Here is a 22,472-nt window from a genome sequence, read left to right as displayed (position 1 = left end):
CAGGTCTGGTGTGGTAGCATGTCCTGCCATACAAATCCAAGCTGTGGAGCCTCCCTGTGCAATCCTGGTCTCCTGAGGGGCTCGGGGAGCTCTGCCCTGTGCTCTGCCTCCTGTTTCTCTGTGGCTTTGGGTTTCCCTCCCTGCTCTGCTTTGCTCCCGTTTTTTTGTCTGTGGGTCTGGCTGCTGGAGTGTCTGTGGGTCCAGCTCCTCTGCTGTGGGCTGGCTGCGTGGGCCGCTCTGGGTGTCTGTGGGTGTCCGTGGGTCCAGCTCCTGGGTGTCTGTGGGTCCAGCTCCTGGGGTGTCCGTGGGTCTGGCTCTCAGGGTATCCATGGGTTCAGCTCCTGGGGTGTCTGTGGGTCAGGCTCACAGGGTGTCCATGAGTCCGGCTGTCCCTCCCAGAATGGGTAGGATGGAGATGTCCAGTCCTTGCTGCCCATCTCTGCATCCTGAGGCAGGGTTCCTGAAGTGGGGTTCCCAAGGCAGGGTTCCTGAGGAAGGGTTCCCAAGGCAAGATTCCCAAGGCAGGGTTCCCAAGGTGGAGTTCCTAAGGCAGGGTTCCCAGGGTGGGGTTCCCAAAGCGGGGTTCCTGAGGAAGGGTTCCCAGGGTGGGGTTCCCAAAGCAGGGTTCCTGAGGAAGGGTTCCCAAGGCAGGGTTCCCAAGGCAGGTTCCCAAGGCAGGTTCCCAAGGCAGGGTTCCCAGGGTGGGGTTGCTGAGGCGGGGTTCCCAAAGCGGGGTTTCTGAGAAGGGCTCCCAAGGAAGGGTTCCTGAGGAAGGGTTCCCAAGGCAGGGTTCCCGAGGGAGGTTCCCAGAGCTAACACCGCTGTCCCTTGTTCCCTGCAGATCTCCGGCCTCTGCCCGATGTAGCCATGACTGGGACCTGCACCCGGGAGTGCACAGAGTTCGGCCACTCCGACACCTGCTGGATGCCTGGCCAGTCCTCCCCCAGCCGCAGGCCCAAGAACGCCCTCAAACTCTCCACTTTTGTGCCTTACCAAGACAGAGGGAGTCAAGAGCAAGTCGGGAACGGCAGCCCCAGACTGTCGGAAGAGCGCAGCACCAAAATGGCCAACCTCCGCCTGCTCCCCACGTACAGTGCCTTCTCCAATAGTAGCCATGAGCCCTGCAAGGACTCTCCCATGGAGGAAATTCCTCTCACCCAGACCTCGGACTTCCAGCCAGCCACCACCCCCTCGGCCCAGACCACCAAGAGGGAGATCTACCTGTGAGGCTGGGCGCGAGGGGCAGGGAGCTGAGGCCAGAGGAACATTTTCCACTTCGATGCTTTATGCTTCTCCAGGCAGGGGGCTCTGCGGGGAGCAGGGCAGGGCGAGGCAGGGATGAGAGCAGCGCCTTTTTAACCCCCTGTTGCCCGGGGCTGGGGGTGAGTGGGGAGGGTGAAAAGCATCCCGACCCCAATTGCCGAGCATCCCGAACTGCTGCCGGGGAGGGCTGGGCAGGCTCCTGGTGCGGAGGGCACGGAGAAGGGAGAGAAGGGCTTACGTACCAAAGGTCCACGCAGAGCTGGTGGAGTTCCTGGGGCATAGGACGAGGAGTGTCCCCGAGCACGGGGAGCCAGCTGCCTGTCTCTTTGCTGTAGACTCCTGTAAATACGAATCTTATAGGAATGACATTCAAGTCCTGCCTGATCGCAACTTTTTATTGTCCTTGAAACAAACAAAAAGACATTTAAAGAGAAAACAAAACAAAACAAAATGAGAAAAAAAAAGCAGACAAAAAAAAAAAGGAAAAACAAAACAAAAAAAAAAAAAAGAGAGAAAAAAAATAACAAACCACAGGGAGCAAGTTCCAGCTTTGAATGGTTTCCTGCGTGGAAGAGCCCCTGGGAGCGCAGCGTCCAGCCCGCACTCGTGTTCTATATTGTAAATAGAGATGTGATCAGTCCCTGAAACAGCAGCTGGGGAGCTGGAGGAGAGGGGCAGCATCCTGGCGGACTGTAGGGACTTTGCTGTTTTTCAGCCTGGATCTCTTTCTGAACGTTGTCACTGTGCCCACAAGCTGCAGGGTCCCTAGGGACTGCCCGGTGCCATAGGTGGGGGCTGCTTTGGGGGTGTGGGGGGGGTCCCCGGTGGTGGCCCTGCGCCTGGCGGGTGGAGGAGGGCTGGGGAAGCCCCCAGACAAGGGACCGGCTGGGTCCGGGGAGGGGATGTCCCCAGGAAGGGACCGGCTGGGTCCGGAGAAGCCCTCAGTCCACCTCTGCTGGCAGGGAGGTTGCCAGCGGCTCCGGCTCTCAGCCCATCACCTCGGGCCTCCTCCGGGGCAGGGGATGCCCACGAGGCCAGGCTGTGCCGTGCCCTCGACCTCCGTCCCATCCGCCTGTAAAGCCACCATTGCCTTTGTGAGGAGGAGCTTTGTCTCAGGGTCACACCGGGGGCCGCCGAGCCCCTGCCCGCTGGACTCCGCTGCCCTTAGGCCCCAGGGCCACTCTCACGGGATCCAGCTTTCTCTTCCATTGTCAAAGGTCCACCGATCCCCCGGCAGGTTCCTGCTGCCCCGGCGTCCTCAGTTCCTGTGCAGGGTCAGAGGAGCCCCTGCCCCTCACAGGGCTTCCTGAGGGGCACCCCTGGCTCTGTCACTGCTCCCTTGGCAGCGGGGCACAGGCCTGGTTTTGGGGTGCACCCCTGGCCGGAGGGGTCCGGGCGACTCGCGCCTCATTCCTGGGTAGCCCTTCCCCTCCGGGCCGCGGGAGGGGCCGTGCTGCACCCTTGTGCTTCCCGTCTCCAGCTCTGGCACCTTCCCGAGGGAGCGAGGCCGGTGGGGCGGCTCTCCTGTGGCCAGGGCCCGTTCCGTGCCCATGGGGCTGGTGCGGGGCTCCGGGGGCACAGGGACCACGCAGGGCTGGGGCTATGCCCTGCCATAGCTGTAGTGCCTGTCGGGACCCCCTGCCCAACCTCTCCCCCCTGCTCTGAGCAGCTCCTCTCCCCCATGGGGCAGTGGCACACGGTGGGCAGCCGTGTGGGGCACACGGTGCCAGCCGAGCCCAGGCCACAGAGGGAGGGCGGCAGAAGGCGCCTGCTGGCACCGCTGCCTCATGTCCCTCGTGTCCCTTGTGCCCCTCGTGCCCCAGCCCTGCCTTCCCCGGGTGGCACCGCTGCCACCCTGCATGGCCCCGGCCCCGGCAGTGCCAGCCGGAGGAGGCAGGACCCTCCTCCCACTGCTGCTCCCGCCTGGCTGGCGTGCTCCCGGTGGGATCCAGCGGCCTGCCCGGCCCGGCCGGGGTGCTCCCGGTGGATCCAGCGGCCTGCCCGGCCCGGCCGGGGTGCCCCCGGTGGATCCAGTGGCCTGCCCGGCCGGGGTGCCCCCGGTGGATCCAGTGGCCTGCCCGGCCCGCCCGGCCGGGATTCCGGGATTCCTGCTCTGCCCTGCGGGGCGGCCGGGCTCCCCCCGCTCTGGCTGCCGGAGCAGGTGCCGCTCCTGACCTTGTTTTTATTGTAGCTCTGTAGTTTCAGGGCCAAACTGGGCAGAATGTGCAATTTGGCCGCGCTGGCCACGATCTTTGACTCCACTGCCAACTCGGCTGCTCACGCCTCCCCTGGGCCCAGGCAGTGGCGGTGTCCAGTGCCCCTCTCGGGGACCCCCGGCAGAGCCACATCCGAGGGGGGCTTGTCCAAGACCACCTCATCCCGGCTGGGGGTCTCCCTGCCCTGTGCTGGGGTCTCCAGAGGGATCCCGAGGCTGGAATTCCTGTGGCTGGAATTGCTGTGCTGTCTCCTGGAGTGAGGTCCTCAGTGCGAGCACGGTGTGGAGGGAGGGGGGAGCGCAGGGGGGTCCCCGGGGATGGGGCTGGGGATGGGTTTGGGGGTGGCTGAGTCCCATGGGGGTGCACAGAGGGCTGGGGGGGTTTCCAGGGGAGCACGGTGGGGCCAGAGTTGGGTGTCTGGGGGCGCAGAGGGCTTGGGGGTCTCAGGGCATGGGTTGGGTGTGAGGGGGGCAATGGGACCGGGGCCTCAGTGGGGTGCCAGGGATGCAGGGGATGGGTGCCTGGGGAGGAGAGGGTGCCGGTCATCAGTCCTGGGACAGGGGTGTGAGGGGATTCATCCCGGGGGGAAGCTGCCAGTGTGGCTGGGGATCAGTCCTGGGGGAGGGCGAGGAAGAGGTGCTGTGGGAAGAAGCTCATTTGCACAATTATAAGCCAGAAGGATAAAGCCTCTGTGCGCGTGGGGGGAGGACAGCTCCCCACGGGCTCCAGTCCAGACAAGCACAGGGAGGAGGAGGAGGAGGGTTCACTGTATCTCACACTGCACTAGGACAAGCCAGGGGGAAAACCAAAGGTGGGAGCCAGGGAGCAGGCGGGCTGCGTGGGAAGGATCTAAGCGACCCCTTTGTAGCTCTTCAGTGTTGGTTCTATTTATACGAGATTTCATTTCCTTGCTTGTGATGCCTTGTTTTTTGTACAGTTTTATGTACATGCAGGTGTAGCTTTTCTAAAGGAGAAATCCTATGGCAGAGTAAAGTCCCCCCACTATTTTTCAGATGGTGCCCTATGTCTAAGGCGACGCCTCTTGCTAAGGTTGTACTGCTCAATGTGTGATGCATTTCCCTGTGCGGGGAAGCCTTTGGGCCTTGGGCTTGGTTTTCCCCGGGCGCTGTGAGCACAATTGATTCCCTTGTAACCCTTTCTGTTCGGAGCCGTGAGCATGACACCGTCGTGATGCCCCTTTCTTTCCGTTCTCCCCTGTTCCGTTCGTTTGCTGAGCTGTCAAGATGACCAATTCCATTGTAATTAGCCCTTCCTAAAGCTTTACAATAAAAGTGTGAAAACCCGGCTGCTTCTGGGCCTGGCTGCTCCTTCCCACGCCCCCCTGAGCCCCTCGGGGGAAGAAAAAGCTGGGGAGGCTTTGGGATCTGCCTGCCTCCCTGCCCTGCTCTTTGCTCCCTGTTTGCCAGCTCGAGGATTGTTCCTTGTCCTTGTTCCTGCACAAGGACGAGGGGGATAAGCCCCCAAAGCACTGTCCCACAGACCAGGCTCCTTCAAGGCCAGGTTGGACAGGGTTTGGATCATCCTGCTCCAGTGGAAGGTGTTCCTGCCCATGGCAGGGGGTTGGAGCTGGAGGAGCTTTCAGGCCCCTTCCAACCCAAGCCATTCCATGATTCTGTGATTGATTCTGTGATTAAACCCAAATATTTCAATGAAAAAACACCTCCAGCCCCAAGGCTGCCTGCACTGGTCACCAGCCAAGGTGGGCATCAGGGAAAATCCCATCAAAGCTCTCCGGACCCCCTCCCATCTCCACCACAGACTTGCTCCATTTCCCACCATTTCACCATCTCCTTTCCCAGGCGTGGCTGGGGGTTTTTGGGTATTTCACCCTTTGGAAACATCTGGGCCACTCCAAACCAGGCACACACAAATGTGTTCCCACCCCAGCTCCTCCAGGCCTGGCTGTGGGGTTTCCCTGCCTGCCTTTGCACAGGATCCCGATGATCCTGGGAGGTTTCCTGGCTCGGGGTAGGGCTGCTCCCCTCTCTGGTGGGTTCCATGCAGCTGTGGCACATCTGGGCTGTGCTGGGCTCACACACAGCCTTGCACCTCTGCCTGCTCAGCTCTGGGCTCACTGTGACTGGACCACCAGGCAAAGGCTCCATCCCAGCCTGGAAGGCTCCAGGAAGGAGGAGTTCCCTTGTGGAGATGAAGCTCAGCCTCCCCTCTCCTTGCAGGGACTCCTTTTGAGCCATCCCCTCCCCAGGGCTCTCAGGGCTGTCAGAGAGGATCCAATGCCCCCATTCCTGAGGGGTTCCCCTTGTGCTGGGGCTTGGGGGGCTCTCAGCTGCCCCTCAGGGCAGGCCCAGGCCAGCTGGGAGCAGGCATGTGTCCCCAGGGACCCTGGGCAGCCCCGTGCCCTTTGCTGCTGTCCCAAGGAAAGAGGTCTGGATGCTGAGGATGGCGCCAGGCTGGCACAGAGGGCAGAGCTGCCCCTAGGACAGGTGACCAAAGGGTGTTTCCCTAAGCAGAGACAGTCCCAGGCTCTCCCGGTCCCTCCTGAACATTCCATGCCCTCACACTCCCTCCTCCTCAGCCATCCCAGGATATGCAGACCCCTCCCTGATGCCATCTGTGCCTCCTTCCCCTCTCTGCCAGCCCTGTCCCACCCATCCCACCCACTCCCTGCCCTCCTCGTTCCCTCCTGGCCTCTCCTCCCCGTTCCTGTGCTCTCCCCTCACCCCGCACCGGCACTCGAGCCTTCCCCTCCTCCGGCAGAGCCCCGAGCTCGCATCCAGCCGGGCTGGAGCCCTCTGGTTTCCATGGCAGCGCACATCAGTTACCGCTGGCTGCGAGGGGCTGCGGTGCTGCGGAGGCTGCCGGCACGGCCCGGGGCTCGGGCACAGCGACCCCAGCAGCGCCCTCAGGGTGGATTTGATGCCCGCAGAGCTCTCCAGGGGGATGGGAAACAGGAATGGGCACAGCGATCCCAGCAACAGCCTCTGGATGGGATTGGTGCCCAGGGAGCTCTTCAGGGGTTGGGCACAGGAATGGCCACAGCAACCCCAGCAACACCCTCAGGGTGGATTTGGTGCTTATGGAGCTCTGCAGGGTTGGGAACAGGAATGGGCACAGGGATCCCAGCAGCAGCACCCTCAGGATGGGATTCAGTGCCCCCAGAGTCCTGAAGGGGGTGAGAACAGGAATGGGCACAGGGACCCCAGCAGCAGCAGGGATGGGAATCTTCCTGGATGGGAATTGGTGCCCATGGAACTCTTCAGGGGTTGGGAATAGGAATGGGCACAGGGACCCCAGCAGCAGCACCCTCAGTGCCCATGGAGCTCTGCAGGGGTTGGGAACAGGAATGGGCACAGGGACCCCAGTAGCAGCACCCTCAGGATGGGAACTGGTGCCCATGGAACTCTTCAGGAGGATGGGGAACAGGAATGGGCACAGGGACCCCAGCAGCAGCACCCTCAGGATGCATTTGGTGCCCAGGGAGTCCTGCAGGAGGATGTAAAACAGGAATGGGCACAGGAATCCCATCAGCAGCACCTTCACCATGAGAATTGGTGCCCAGGGAGCCTGCAGGGGGTGGGCACAGGAATGGGCACAGGGATCTTGCTCCCCAGGACTGTCCCAGCTGCCTGGGCTCCATGGCTGGGGCGATGTGGCCTCGCTGTCCCTGCCCAGTCCCTGGGGATTCATTCCTGGTGAAGGTGGAGGAGGTGGGAGCTCCTGGCCACTCCTGAGGGGTGGGGGGTGGCTGCTGGGGACAGTGTGTGACAGGGCTGGGCTGGCTCAGCCAAAGCTCTGCTGTGACCTGGCTTTCCCAGGTACCTCTGGTTTAATTGGGTCCTGGCTTACAGCAGGAGCTGGGAGACTGCCAGGCCAGGGACATCCATTTTGATGGGAAATTTAAGTCCTGTGCCTCCCCAGGGCCTGACCTGCAGCCCCAGCTGTCCAGCTGCCTGCACAGGCCTGGCAGGCTCATTTCCAGGCCTTGCATGGTAATGGGGATGCGGTTTGGGATCTCTTGCTGGCTCCAGCAGTGCAGTGGCACCATCTCCTCCTGAGGCTTCTCCCAGCAGGACTTGGCTCAGCCCTAGGCACTGGGAGGTTTAAAGCTGGATTTTCAGTAGCCCCAGGATCACAGAAGCACAGAATGCTTTGGGTTGGAAGGGACCTTGGAGATCACCCAGTGCCACCACCCCTGCCATGGCAGGGACACCTCCCACTGTCTTAGGGTGCCCCAAGCCCTGTCCAGCCTGGCCTTGGGCACTGCCAGGGATCCAGGGGCAGCCACAGCTGCTCTGGGCATCTTATTCCATGTCCCACCTGGACAGGGGAGGGGAAGGAGCTCTGATCCCAGCTAAATCCACATCCTTGGGTGTTCCTGGTGGCCAGGAGTCCCTCCAGCTGAGCTTTTGCTGTACACAGGAAACTGATTCCTTTTATCTGCTGTCATTGGGAGCCTTCTGCTTCCCTGCTCTGGCACTTCCCTTCCCACCTGGAGAGAAGGGGAAAGGGGCACAGGGCTGTTCATGGCCCCCGTGATGGGCAGGTGCCTGCAGCACATCCCAGCAGCATCTCCTCCCACACAGAGTGACCCCAGCCATGGAATCAGGGAATGGTTGGGGCTGGGTTGGAAGGGAAATGAAAGCTCATCCAGCCCTGCCCCTGCCATGGCAGGGACACCTCCCACTGTCCCAGCCCCAATGTCCAGCCTGGCCTTGGGCACTGCCAGGGATCCAGGGGCAGCCCCAGCTGCTCTGGGCACCCTCAGAGCCTCTCCCCATCCCCTTCTGTGCTTGCCCAGGTTCCTCCCTCCCACAACTGGCATTTCTGGCAGCTGGACACAGGGAGCCAGCTGGGAACCTCAGAACAGCCTGACCTCTCCTCACTGCATCCTTACCAAAAGGTGCTGAGCGGGTTCCTGGGCCCAGCAACTCCAGAGCGAGCCAGCAGAGCCCTGCCCAGAGCTGCCTGAGCAGGGAGGGCCCAGCAGGGAGGATTTTTCCTTGGATGAGCAACGGAACAGCTCTTTCTGCTGTGCTGATGGCCACAAATCCCCCCTGGCACGGCAGCAGGGCTCTGGATCACCGCTGAGCCAGCCCAGCGCTTGGGGTAGAGGTTCCAAAAGAACGGAAAAGCTGACACCACTTTTTTTTCTTTCTTTTATCACGAGATGTGTTTAAATCCACGATTTCCAGAGCAGAAACCTCCGGAGCAGGACCATGGAGAGGGCAGGGAGGGCTGGGCACGGAGCCCGCAGTGCCGGTGGAGCCGCTCACTCCTTCCCCGCAGGCTCGGGGGTGCCCGGCCCCCCTGGCAGTGCCCGGCCCCCCTGGCACATCCCTGCCAGGCTCTCCGGTAATAGGATGAGCAGAGACAAGCCCGCCTGGCCCCGGAGCCTGGCCCTGCATATGTTGCGGTGGCCTCTGGGGGAGATTGGATATTGTGCTCCAGGAGAAGCCCCTGTAATCGCCCGCAGGATGATTGGGATTTGCAGCAGCTCAGAGGAGCAGGGGGGCCCAGCCCCAGGCAGTTTGCTCGGTGTCTCTGCTTGTCTGGCACTCTGATGAAGGGGATTAGGAGATTTAGAGGCAGCCCAGCCCCCTCCCCGGGGGGCTCTGGAGCTGGAGCCCAGCACAACGCTTGGCTCCGTTTATTCCCACCGCAGACCGATGGGGACAAGGCTGGGGTGCTCTGCCAGCAGCTGGGCAGGGGCAGGGCTCTGCCAGCGAGGAACTGTCCTCCTCCTGCACAGGGACAGTCTGCATGGCCAGCTGATCATCCCCCACGCTGCTGTCCCTGTCCCCTCACCCCCAGAGCTGTCCCATCATCCCCAGAGCTCTCACCTCACCCTGTCCCTGTCCCCATCCCTCACCCCCAGAGCTCTCACCCCAAACTGTCCCCATCCCTCACCTCCAGAGCCCTCACCCCACCCTCCCCATTTTCTCATCCCCAGAGCTCTCACCCCACCCTGTCCCCATTTTCTCATCCCCAGAGCTCTCACCCTACCCCTCTCCCCCCCATCCCCAGAGCTCTCACCCCAAACTGTCCCCATCCCTCATCCCCAGAGCTCTCACCCACCCTGTTCCTATCCCCAGAGCTCTCACCCACCCTGTCCCCATCCCTGCCCTGCTCCCAGCCCTCCCAATGCCAGCCCCCCCGCCCCTTTACCCCAGTATGAATGCCCAGGCTGGCCTGGCACCATGGTTTAACCCCACCAGGAGGCCCAGCTGCCCAGTCAGGGCTCTCCTGCCCACCCACCCGAGCTGAGGCTGGCCCGGAGCACGGCCCTGCTCTGCTGGGAGGGGCAGGGCCCCATCAGCGCCAGCAGCCCTGATGGGATTAAAGGGAACAACAGGAGCCACCAGCTCTGCTCCATGGACAGGGAGCTGTGCCTGTCCCCTCCCTGCTCCCCCCCTGCCTGTCCATCAGCCCAGCAGGTGCCAATCACATCCCAGCTCCCACATTCCTGGGAAAGGCAGCTTTGGAAAATTGGGAATGACCTCCCTGAGCCCTTCTTGACACTCTGACCTCACATATGTCACAGACATCTTTTATGAAAAATCCTTTCCTTAGGATTTTTCCTCCTGAGAAGCTGAGAGGCCTCAGGAACAAAAGGTAAACAATGGTTATCTGCTGCTGTGGAATGCAACAGGTGCATCTGTGATTGGTCTCATGCAGTTGTTTTTAATTAATGGCCAATCACAGTCAGCTGGCTCGGACGGAGAGTCCAGGCCACAAACCTTTGTTATTCATTCCTTTTCTATTCTTAGCTAGCCTTCTGATGAAATCCTTTCTTCTATTCTTTTAGTATAGTTTTAATGTAATATATATCATAAAATAATAAATCAGCCTTCTGAAACATGGAGTCAGATCCTCATCTCTTCCCTCATCCTGAGACCCCTGTGAACACGGTCACACACATGGGCACGGCTGAGGCCACCTGCACTCCTAAATAACCCCACACTGCAGGGTTTGACTCCAGAGAAAGAAGATTCTTTCCCAAAACCTTTAAAAAGGAGGTTTTAAAAGAGGTTGGACCTGCAGCCCCTGCTCAGTTCCCTGTTTGCAGCAGCCTTGTCACAGCTCCAGCACTGCAGGGACACTTGGGCTTTCTGGGAAACACAGGGAGGATCCCACAGGAAAACCATCAGGCCCAGTGATTAATTAGTGCTGTAATAACATCGAGGAATCCCCCATAACCCACTGTGGTGTTACCCTGCAAGCACAGGGCAGAGATTTCCCTTGAAGGGAAGGGAAGGGAAGGGAAGGGAAGGGAAGGGAAGGGAAGGGAAGGGAAGGGAAGGGAAGGGAAGGGAAGGGAAGGGAAGGGAAGGGAAGGGAAGGGAAGGGATCCTGCATGCTGGGCCGGCCAGCTGGGTGTGTCTCTAACCCAGCAGGACACACCTGGGGAGGGCAAACCCCCCTAAGCACCTCCCCCTCCCCCTGAGCTGGGCAGGGGGTGTGGGGCAGCCTGGGGACAGTGCCAAGTGGGGGGACAGTGCCATCTGGGTTTCCACACCCACACACACCCCCACCCTCCTCCCTGGGGGCACCAACACGGCTGTGAGTGCAAGGCTGAGCTACCAGAGCTGCTCTGTGCAGGACCAGATGTCCGGGGGGACACAGAGCGTGTCCCCGTGTGTGCCCTGGGCAGGGGTGGGTGTCACACACACACACACACACACACACACACACACACACACACACACAGTGTCCCTGTGTGTCCCCAGGGCAGGGGTGGGTGTCACACCCAGCCTGTCCCCTCCTCCCGCTCAGCCCGAGGCGGGTGCGGGTGCTGTGCAGGGCCAGGGGCTGTTATTATTCTTTATTAGTTTTCCTGTCCGTCTGACATATTCTTTATCACTCTGTCTCAATCTTTCACTCATCCTCCTGCTCTCCCTCAATCATCCCCGATTAGTTTTTCTGTCTGCCTCCCGTTCCCGGATTCCTCATCAGGCGCTCCCTCCCCCGCTCCTCCCCGCTCCCCTCCCTCCCCTCCCCTCTCCTGCACTGGCAGCGAGGAATGCTCAGGAGGTGCGGGGCCATCGTGGCTCTTCTCCAGCGCCATCTCCATCCCTGCCGGGGCTGCCAGGAGCATCCCGGGGCTGCCAGGAGCATCCCGGGGCTGCCGAGAGCCTCCAGCCCTGGCGGGGCTGGTGCTGAATCGGCTGCAAGCTGAGCCCATGGCTCAGAGCAGCTCAGCAGGAGCCAAGATCCCCTTGGATCCCCTTGGATCTGCTCTGCTCCTGCTTCCTCATCCCTCTGCTCCTCCTGCAGTCCATTCCAGCACTACCCAGTGCCTCATTCCCGTTCCCACTCCCATCCCCATCCCCATCCCCATTCCCTTTTCCATTCCATTCCCCTTCCCATTGCCATTGCCATTCCCCTCCGGTTCCCATTCCCCATTCCCACTCCCATTCCCATTCCCATTCCCACTCCCATTCCCCTTACCCTTCCCATTCCACTTCCCCTTCCCATTCCCATCCCCCATTCCCAGCCCCATTTTCATTCCCATTCCCCTTCCCACTCCCATTTCCCACTCCCATTCCCATTCCCATCCCCCACTCCCATTCCCATTCCCACTCCCACTCCCACTCCCACTCCCATTCCCACTCCCACTCCCACTCCCATTCCCATTCCCACTCCCACTTCCCATTCCCATTCCCATTCCCATTCCCATTCCCATGCAGGTCCCTGGAGCACTGGGTGAGGCTGAAGGCTCTCCATATCCCCAGAGGCCGTGCCTGGCAGCCCCAGGGCCATTCCCAGCTTTTCCTGCCTCTCACCCCCAGGTGTGAGCTGCTCCTGTTGGGAGCCCCGCAGGTACCAACCCCCGGGAGGGCTCAGAGCCGGGGATGGGTGCTCAGGAAGGAATTTTGGCTAAAGGCAGAGGATGGGTGCTCAGGAAGGAATTTTGGCTAAAGGCAGAGGATGGATGCAGACCTGGCTGTGTCCCCCAGCAGAGAGGGCACAGATATTTCACCTCATGCTTCCCCTTTTGGGAGCCAGAGGCGAAAATCTGCGGTACTGGAGGGGTCGGGAAGGCGGAGTGGCCTGGCTGTGGCTGCAGCGGGATCCACCGGCCCAGACTGGAGCAGCTCCTCAAGGAGCTGGGCTCTGCAGGGCTCCTGCTCCTGGGGGACACCGTGCTGGCAGCTCTCTGTGTCCCAGCATGGGCAGAATCCCACCTGGAAATGCGGGAGGAACCCTCAGTACCACAGCAGCCCCTCCTTGGGGGCGAGGGGTGTCCTGACCCAGCAGCTGGGACAAGCTCTGATTTCTGCCCCTGGAGCCATCCTCTCCAGCCTGATTTCCCGACATTGCCCTCACTCCCGTTCCCTCATCCCTGAGCTGCCGTCCGTGTCACCCCTAGCCCCAGAAAAGCCCATCCCAAGGGATGGGAGCCCTCCTCAGCAGGACCCCCGTGGCACCGGGGCTGCGGCTCCTGCGCTGCATCCGCCGCCGTGATGGATGTGACAGGCGCGGGGGTTGCCAGGAGATAACATCCTCCTCCTCCTCCTCCTCCTCCTCCTCCTCCTCCCCGGGCGCTGCAGCCAACGCGGCTCGGCGCTGGTGAGGTAATGCTGCTCCAGCACTGCCCGCCCGGCCTCTCCCTGCCAGCATCCAGGGAAAAAGGGAAAAAAAAGGAAAAAAAAGGATAAAAAGGGGGGAAAAAAAGGGAAAAAAGGGAAAAAGGAAAAAAAGGGAAAAAAGGGGGGAAAAAAGTGAAAAAGGGGGAAAAAGGGGGAAAAAGGGAAAAAAGGGAAAAAAGTGGAAAAAGGGGAAAAGCCCTTTCAGCCATCCCCATGGCCATCCTCGCTCTGCCTCCCCTGCCCCAGGGGTCCCAGAAACCCAAAGTGCCCCCTGCCCTCCCCGGGGTACCCCCCAAGCCCCTGCTGGGGTCTGGCCCCCGGGATGGAATATGCAGAGAGGTTTTCATGGATCTGGCAGGGACAGGGGGAGGCAGAGGGCTCCTCACGCACACAGAGGCTCACGGAATAAATATCTGGCTACAAATTATCTGCTGATCTAATAAAAAAGATATTACCTAGCTCTCCAAACCTGGTTTCAAATTATTCCTCCTGCTCTGCTCAGTAGCCTCCTGGGAGATCACTGGCAGGTTAATTTGCTATTGAACGGGTCCCAACTGGAATTAGGCTCCAGCCTGGCTCTGCTTTCACTTGACACTTAATGCAAGTCGCTGTTATTCACTCCTGCCTCTGAACTTTATGCACTGCACCACGTTTCACAGGTGGGAAAGAGCTGAGCAGGAGGTTTTGCTTTGGATCCAGCACTTGCAAGGCCCGAAAGGTGCTGAGGTAGAAAATAAACTGCCATTTGTGTGCTGTGCCACGAGAGCCTGGCGTGCTCCTAACAGAAGTGGCCTTTATCTGGGGACTGTCATTTTGATTATTTTATATCTGAGCAGTGCCCCAGAGGTGTGCATAGAAAATGAAAACAGATAAAGAGCCTGGATGAGGCACAGCTCTGCCAGAGGCCCCGAGAAACAGCAGGGCTGAGGGGGGGACACTGAGGGGGACACCTCAAAGCCACCAGTGCTGCTCCAGACAGGGAAGGGGACACAGAGCAGCTCCATGGCACTGGAGATGTGCCTGGAATGGGAGTGATGCCTGCAGGGATGGATCCCAACCCCAGCGTTCCCCTGGGATGATGTCCTGGTGACCTCTGTCCCTGTGCTATTGCAATAGCTCCATCCCTGAGCCGGGATTTCTGCATGGAGGGACCACATTCCCTTCTCCTGGGCTCTCCCACCACGGCTCCTGCCTGGGCATCCCAGGAGCAGCTCCCTGCAGGGCTGATGGAACATCCCACGGTGCCAAACCAGGGTCTGGAACAGCACAGACACGGCAGAAATTCCAATCCTGGCATTTCTCAAGCTTTCAGCTCCTCATCTGTCCAACCTTTGCATCTCAATTTCTCAGCTCCTCATCTGTCCAACCTTTGCAGGTTTTACCTGTGCCATCCCACCTTCCTCACCCCGCTGCTCTCCTCGCACAGCCCTTTCCCCACCATGTTCTCTGCTCCATGCCCCCATCCCAGATGGCTCTCACAGAGCTCCTGGACCCTCAGCCATGGGCCAGGAGCTTCCCCTGCTGAGCCAGGCCCAGGCTCAGCCCCATCCCTGCCCCTGAAGAACCAGCATGGGGGGCAGGAGGAGCTGAGTCAGCAGCCCTGGCATTGCCCACCCCCCTGACCCCCCAGCTCCAGTGAGCAATTTCCATCTCCTCTGTTCCACCCTTCAGGCACTCAGGGATCCAGCCCCTGCCTGTGTGATTGACCAGCAGAGCTGCACAGATTGAGTTCCTCTCATCTGCCCCCCAAACCCCTCAGCAGCTCCCTGTGCCCCTCTCCTGTGGCTCCTGGGGCCAGCAGGGCCTCCAGCTGTGCCCAGGGTGGGAATCTGCTGCCAGCAGCACCAGGCAGCCCTGCTGTGCCCAGGCCTGACCCTGCAGGGTGCTGGGTCCCTCAGGATGCTTGGGGACATCTGGGGTGTCCCCTCTGCTTGGGGTGGTCCTCAGTGACCCCCTGAGACCCCTTTTATCCCCGTGCTGGGGTGGGGGTGGAAGGAGCAGCAGGGAGGGCAGAGGAGCCATGGGACACTCTGGAACCATCCCTCTCTAGGCTGGTCCTGCAGCATCCCCCCCTTGCCTCAGCATCCCAGCCCAGCCCCAGGCACTGCAGGGCTCCTCCTGGGCTCTGCCTGGGGTTCTCTCCTGCAGGGCTTCCCCCTGCCAAATCTGGGCCAAAATCCCTGCTCTGGGCTAAACCCAGCTGTGATTATTGCATTTGTGGGGGAAAATGATGCAAAATGATGTGAAACCTGCTGGGGGTGAGGATGTGGGACTGACCCAGCCAGGCCTCCCTGGTCCTGCGGAGAGCCAGCAGCTCAGAGAGGGGGATCTGTCCTGCTCCTCTGGGTCAGGACTTGGGGCATCCTGGCTGAGGGCACTTGGCTCATTCCCAGCGGAGCCTGAGGGCAGCAGGGGCTGCAGCTCCTCCCCAGGGACAGCCCTGAGCTCTGAGCTCTGCTCTGGGACAGGGACAGCACCCAGGGAGCAGCTGGAGCTGGGCCAGGCTGGATTTTGGGAGAAATTTCTCCCCCCAGAGGGTGCTGGGCACTGCCCAGGCTGCCCAGGGAATGGGCACGGCCCCGAGGCTGCCAGAGCTCCAGGAGCCTTTGGGCACCAGGGATGCACAGGGGGGATTGCTGGGGGGTCTGAGCAGGGCCAGGGGCTGGATTGATGATCCCTGAGGATCCCTTCCAGGCCAGGATATTCTGTCGTTCAGTGATTCTCCCATTCCTGTGCAATAACACATTTTGTCCACGTGCCATGGAAATCACCATTCCCAGAACCATCCAGCAGCTGAACCTACAGCTGCTGTTCTATCCCTGTGCCCAGTGAGGGCTTTCCACCATCTCCTCCGATTGTCTGGATCCCCCAGTGTATTCCCACACCAGAAGCCCAGAGTGGCTCCCCTGGAAGCAGCTCCAGAGGGGAAAAGGAAACAAGAGCCTTTTCCCGGTGCCCTGGGCAGTGTGGGGCAGGAATTCCGTGGATGAGCAAAGCCCCTGCAGAGGCTGTGGCTGCTGGGCTGGGGCCCTGCCCCAATCCTTCATTTCCAGCAGCCTCCCTGGCTCTGGGCTCCCCTTTGGGGGTTGGAGATGGATTCTGCAGTTGTGGCTGCTGCTGTCTGTCCCTCCTGCAGCTGCTGCACTTCCCTGCCCAACCCCTTGGGTCATTTCCTGCCCCTCTCTGACTCAAACAGCTCCACTCTGGGGCTCTGCTTTATTCCTGGTCCTACCCCAGACCCTCTGCCTGCCCCCAGCCCTGCTCAGCTGCACCTGCCTTTCCTTAAGGTTCAAATGTGATAATTTGACAAGATTCCCTTTGTTTTCTTATTGTCCACAGAAACTCTTTAGCTTCTCTTCTCTTCCCTTTCTTTTTTTTTTTTCTTGGTTAAAGGCAGATTTTAGAAGGCTCTGCAGTGCTTCAGCCATTTGAGAGTCATCATTAATTTAATCTTCTTCCTAATTTATTAATGGCTTCTACTTTCTTGCCAGTATTTGAGACTCCCCTGATATATTTGCAAAACCCATCTGATTCCCCTTCCCCTCTTTGGCAGCATGAGTTCATCTGCCTTCCCTCCCCCCCGAGGAGGTTGCAGTGAGTCACTGTGCCCCCTGTCCCCAGGACATCACGTCCCTGCCATCACAGCTCTGCCGGCTGCTCTGTGCCTGCTCCTCGTTAGGTGATTGCTGGAAGCTGCCCTGTTGTTCAGGGAATGTCTCAGGCTCTCCTCACCCCATCCCAAAAATGCCACCCTGTCCTGGTGACATCTCCCATCAGGGATGGGGGACAGGGAGGGGACACAGTGCAGGGTCTGTGCCCTGCTGGTTTATTAATTCCAGCAAAATTCCAGCCCTGCCTGAGAGGGTAAAGCAGCATCAGACTTGAGAAGAAACGAGCCCAGGGGTGCCCAGGGGTGCCCAGGGGGGCAAGGAGGCCATGGGATCACAACCAGTGTGGCAGCAGGAGCAGGGCAGGGCCTGTCCCCTGTGCTGGCACTGCTGGGGCACCTCGAGGCTGTGTCCTGTTCTGGGCCCTCATGGGCAGAGAGCCCTGGAGGGGCTGGAGCGTGTCCAGGGCAGGGAACGGAGCTGGGAAGGGGCTGGAGCCCCAGGAGAGGCTGAGGGAGCTGGGAAGGGGCTCAGCCTGGAGCAAAGGAGGCTCAGGGGGCCCTTGTGGCTCTGCACAGCTCCTGCCAGGAGGGCACAGCCGGGGGGGTCAGGCTGTGCTCCAGGGAACAGGGACAGGAGCAGAGGGAACGGCCTCAGGCTGGGCCAGGGCAGGCTCAGGGTGGGCACAGCAGGAATTTCCCCATGGAAAGGGGGCTCAGGGACTGGGAGGGGCTGGGCTGCCCGGGGGGGTTTGGAGTGCCCATCCCTGGAGGTGTCCAAGGAAGGGATGGAGGTGGCACTGAGTGCTCTGGGCTGGGGACAAGGAGGGGATGGGGCACAGCTGGGACTCTTTAATCCTGGAGGGATTTTCCAACCTCGGTGATCCTGGGATTCTGTGAAATGTCTGCCAATGAGCCGTGCCCTGGCACACAGAGCCCACAGCTGATGGATGGAGGACACAGATCAGCAAACAGCGCCCATGGATGGGAGAGGAGCCCCGAGGCTGAGGCTGACCCACAGCAGCAGAGACATCCCCTGAACCCATCACTGCTGGTGCTCCCTGCAGGCCACGAGGTTCCTGCTGCTGTGAATGCTCCTGACAGGCTCCAGGCCTGGCTGGAAGATAGCTTCCCATCCCTTAGAATGTGGTAATGGCTGATCCTCTGGTGGCCAAGCTTGTAGGAACTGGGGCTGATGGCTCGGAGAAGGGCAGGTGGCACCTTCTGGGACAGCTTGTCATGGAATGATGGAATGATGGAGTCATGGAGTCATGGAGTCATGGAGTCATGGAATCATGGCATCATGGAATCATGGAATGATGGAATCATGGAACCATGAAATGATGGAATCATGGCATTATGGAGTCATGGAATAATGGAATAATGAAATCATGGCATAATGGAATTACGGCATTATGGAATTATGGAATCATGGAATCATGGACCCATGGCATCATGCAATCATGGTATTATGGCATCATGGAATAATGGAATCATGGCATCATGGAATTATGGTGTCATGGAATCATGGAGTCATGGAATCATGTCATTATGGAATCATGGAGTCATGGAGTCATGGAATCATGAAATCATGGAATGATGGAATAATGGAATAATGGAATTGTGGCATCATGGAATCATGGCATCATGGAATTATGGCATCATGAAATCATGGCATTATGGAATCATGGAGTCATGGAATCATGGCATTATGGAATCATGGAGTCATGGAATTATGAAATCATGGAATGATGGAATAATGGAATAATGGAATCATGGCATCATGGAATTATGGAGTCATGGAATCATGAAATCATGGAATGATGGAATAATGGAATGATGGAATTATGGCATCATGGAGTCATGGACTCATGGACTCATGGAATCATGAAATCATGGAATAATAGAATCATGGACTCATGGACTCATGGAGTCATGGCATAATAGACTCATGGCATCATGGCATCATGGAGTCATGGAATGGGATGTTAAAACTCATCTCATTCTGTCCCCTGCCATTGGCAGGGGCACCTTCCACTATCCCAGGTTGCTCCAAGCCCTGTCCAGCCTGGCCTTGGACACTTCCACCTTCTCTGGGCTTCTGAGAAAACCAACCTGGATCAGACTGGGAGGTCCCACTGCTGGGGACGGAGCCACCAGTCCCAGTCCCAGTCTGCCCAGTGCCACCTGCACTGCATCCCCCAGCCTGCCCAGCACCAGCAGCCCCAGCTGCCCATGATCCCATGGCTGGTTCCTCCCTGGAGCACGTCCCAGCCCTCAGACACCATGGAGAAGGAAAGGAGCAGCAGTTTCCCAGGAAATGCTGAGGATGTGACTTTTTCTCCCTCTTTTTTTTCCCCTTCATTTGCAAATGAAACAGGCCCATCAAAGTCTGAGTGTTTTCTGGAGATGAAGTTCGGGAAGTGTTTCTTTTGGATTAATCCAAATGTTCCGTGTCAACAAAGCCCAAATACGTCACTGCAATTTGGACTGTTTCAAACACAAGTAGAAGGAACACTTAGATTCAATTTTGTTCCTAAATGTCATTTGGAACAGAGAGAGAAATTCCTCAGCCTGCAAATGTTGAAACAGACATTTTGATAGCACAAGGATACTTAATCCTATTAAAATAAAATAAGATGGGAATAGACATATTTTAGTACTTTTTTTTCTTTGATTTGGGCAAAATCACCATAAAAGATAAAATCCTGAATTGTTTGAGAGAGGATGTGTGCTCCAAGGAATGCTCTGTGCTGGAGGCATTCGGGGCTGTGGCAATGACTGGATCATGGAATCCCAGACTGGTTTGGGTTGGAAGGGACTTGAAGGATCAGATCCATGGGCAGGGACACCTCCCACTGTCCCAGGCTGCTCCAGTCCCCATCCAGCCTGGCCTTGGACACTTCCAGGGATGCAGGGGCAGCCACAGTTGCTCTGGTTATCTTATTCCATGTCTCAGCTAGTCAGGAGAGGGGAAGGAGCTCTGGAGCTCCACTCCCTCATCCTGCAGGATCCAGGTCAGCCCTGGTGTCCTGGGAGCACCCACAGTATCATCCCGTGGTTGACCACATGCTGAGGACCCTCTGGAATAACCCACCCCCCAAAAAATTCCCTTTTTTGGGACAGGCCATGAAATGCTGACCTCTTGAGCAAGAAATGTGCTCGCAGCACCTTGGATCTCAGCAGGGCTGCAGCTCCTCCATTTCCAGCTGGACATCTCTGAGTCTGGCTCCAAAGCTGCCTCCCAAGGATGTTTTGGGACTGATGAACTCCTGGGGCACTTCATTCCTGAGCACAATCAGGTTAGGAGACAAAAATGTCATCAGGAACTGGACCTGTCACAGCAAAATTGTGTTTGCAGATTGCCAGGAATGAGCAGAACAGAGCCTGGCTGGCAGCAGCTGTGGCTCCTTTGTCCTGGGATTTGCTCAAGATCCTGTCAGATCTCTCCCTGCATTCCCAAGCTGGGAATTTCCACATGTGACAGCTCCTCATGACTGCAGTGCCTGTCCCCACACCAAGGTTTGGCCACTTTGTCACCACCATGCCTCGTCTTCAACCCTCTGCCCCCCAAAAATTCCCTTCAAAATTCCCCATTTCCACATCTCTTCTTCCAGGCTCCCCAGGTTTTCTATCTGTTGACCAAGACATTGCTTAAAATATCTTTTTTTTATTCCCTCAAAAATTGCACAGTTTCAGCCAACGTGTTTTGACTGCACTGATGAGGTTTTTCATGGAAATTGCTGGCAGCTGGAAAACGCAGCCCCTGCCTGGGAGGGAGCCAGGGCTGTGTCCCAGCCTGCCCCAGGCCAGGAGCATCCTGCTTCCCTGGTGATGGATCCAGCCAGGAGCCCAAATCCCGTGGGAAATCCTGGAATTCCATCCCTGCCCATCAAATCATGGAATTCCACCCCTGGCCATCAAATCCTGGAATTCCATCCTTGCCCATCAAATCCTGGAATTCCATCCCTTCCCACCAAATCATGGAATTCCACCCCTGGCCACCAGTGCACTCTGCTGTGCTGGTGAAGCCGAGGAGACACAATTTCCCTTTCCAGTGCATCGACTGGAAATGGGATGAGCACAGCACCGTGGGGCACTCACAGCATTCCCACAGGAGCAGAGGTGGTTTCCTGCTGCCCCATCCCATTCCTGGAACCAGGCAGGAGTGAGGCTGCAGCCCACAGCAGGGCCAATGATTTTTTTGCAGCTGGAGAAAAGCAGGAATCAGCAGCTCTTGTGATGCCTCAGGTTTCAGCCTGATATATTTTATATCTAATTTTTTTAATATATTTTTCACATTCTGTGCTGCTTTAGTGTGTGGGTCTGGGCTTCATGTGAAGGGATGGTGAGCTCTCTGCACAGAGCAGGGAGACAAAACAATTCCTGCTCCAGCTGGGGACCAAGGACAAATGACCCAAATCTCAGGCCCAAGAGCACAAACAACATGGACTGAGGCGAGAAAAACAAGAATGGGACTGCATGGGCTGGAGCTGGAATTGGACAATGAACTCCAATATGCAAATGGGGCAGAACTGATAAAAGTGAGAGACCCCGTGAGCAGTTGTGCATTTTGGGACCATTTTGGTTCATCTTGGGTGCAGCCCTGGCTGGGCTCTTGTGCTGCCCGAGGTGGATCCATTGAGGCCCCCTAATAAATCCCTGCTTTATTCTTTAACTCCTCTAGTCTCTGTTCTAGGCCAGCCTGCACAAGGCACCACAGGGACTGGGATGCCCTGAGAGCAGCAGCCAAGCACGAGCAGTGAGCAGAATGAGCAGAGTGAATCATGGAGGGGAGAGGAGCAGCCCTGGTTTGGGAGAGGGCTGCATTTCCATGGCAGCTGCTGAGGGAAGCAGCAGGAAACACTGCTCAGGACAGACTCAGGGCTCGCTTGACACGCAGAAGCAACATCCCCATGTCCCGGGGTGAGCACAGGGTGGAGTCACACTGGGTGCTGGCAGGTGCCCGAGTCACAGAATCACAGAATTCACAGAATCACTGGGTTGGAAGAGACTTTTAAGATCATCGAGTCCAACCCAGCCCCAACCCCTCAACTCAACCCTGGCACCCAGTGCCACATCCAGGCTTTGTTAAACACACCCAGGGATGGGGACTGCACCACCTCCCTGGGCAGCCATCCCAGAACTTTATCACCCTTTCTGTGAAAAACTTTTCCCTGCTATCCAACCTGTATTTCCCTCGGTGCAGCTTGAGGCTGTGTGCTCTGGTTGTGTCAGTGCTGCTGGAGAAAGAGCCCAGCCCCAGCTGAGCACAGGCACCTTTCAGGAGCTGTGCAGAGTGATGAGGGCAGCCCTGAGTGACTCCAAGCCATGCCTCATTCCAGGCAGTCCCTTCCCTGCTCCAGCACAGAGGTCATTCCAGTGCCTCCCAGCCCATGGATCAATATTCAATGCTGTGGAAACACGGTCAGCTCAGCAGGATGGGCTGGAAAGGCTTGGAAGCGCTCATTCCCAGCTTTTCCCTGTTCTCAGGGCACATCCCTCCACTCCAGCTGCAGAGCTGCTGCTCCAGGCACAGCGAGGTCCTGGGAATTCTTTATCCTCAGAACCATTTCCCTGCTGCTTCTCACTGGCTTGGGGTGCACTCTCCAAGTGTTGGAGCTGGGATTGTGTGGGATTGACTCCCCAGCCAGGCTTTGGGGATCTCAGCTCCCATTTCTGGGTGCTGGGATAACAGCAGGAATGTGGAGAAAGGGCTGAAGTGCCAGGAAAAAGCTCTGCACTGCAGCAGCAGTGGGGTAATCCCTCAGGGAATGGCAATGGTGGGTGCTGGGGAAGCTGCAGGAGGGGACA

At 58.4% G+C, this 22,472-nt stretch overlaps 1 protein-coding gene across 3 annotated transcripts in view; it reads left to right on the top strand.

Moving 5' to 3' along the window:
* Window positions 1-3,753, top strand: part of PCDH1 (protocadherin 1) — a 58,955-nt gene extending 55,202 nt beyond the window's left edge. For 2 of the 3 annotated variants that reach the window (XM_030957486.1, XM_030957485.1), the window contains exon 5: window positions 842-3,753. In XM_030957486.1, coding sequence (XP_030813346.1) covers window positions 842-1,227 — 386 coding nt within the window. In that variant the 3' untranslated portion in view covers window positions 1,228-3,753. The remainder of the gene's footprint in view (window positions 1-841) is intronic. The other variant, XM_030957487.1, reaches the window with a different exon arrangement.
* The last annotated feature ends 18,719 nt before the right edge of the window (window positions 3,754-22,472 follow it).

The sequence above is a fragment of the Camarhynchus parvulus genome, chromosome 13, assembly GCF_901933205.1.
Source record: "Camarhynchus parvulus chromosome 13, STF_HiC, whole genome shotgun sequence".
Lineage (NCBI taxonomy): Eukaryota > Metazoa > Chordata > Aves > Passeriformes > Thraupidae > Camarhynchus > Camarhynchus parvulus.
The sequence above is the reverse complement of the archived record's forward strand: the minus strand, read 5'-3'. Positions and strand labels throughout refer to the sequence as shown.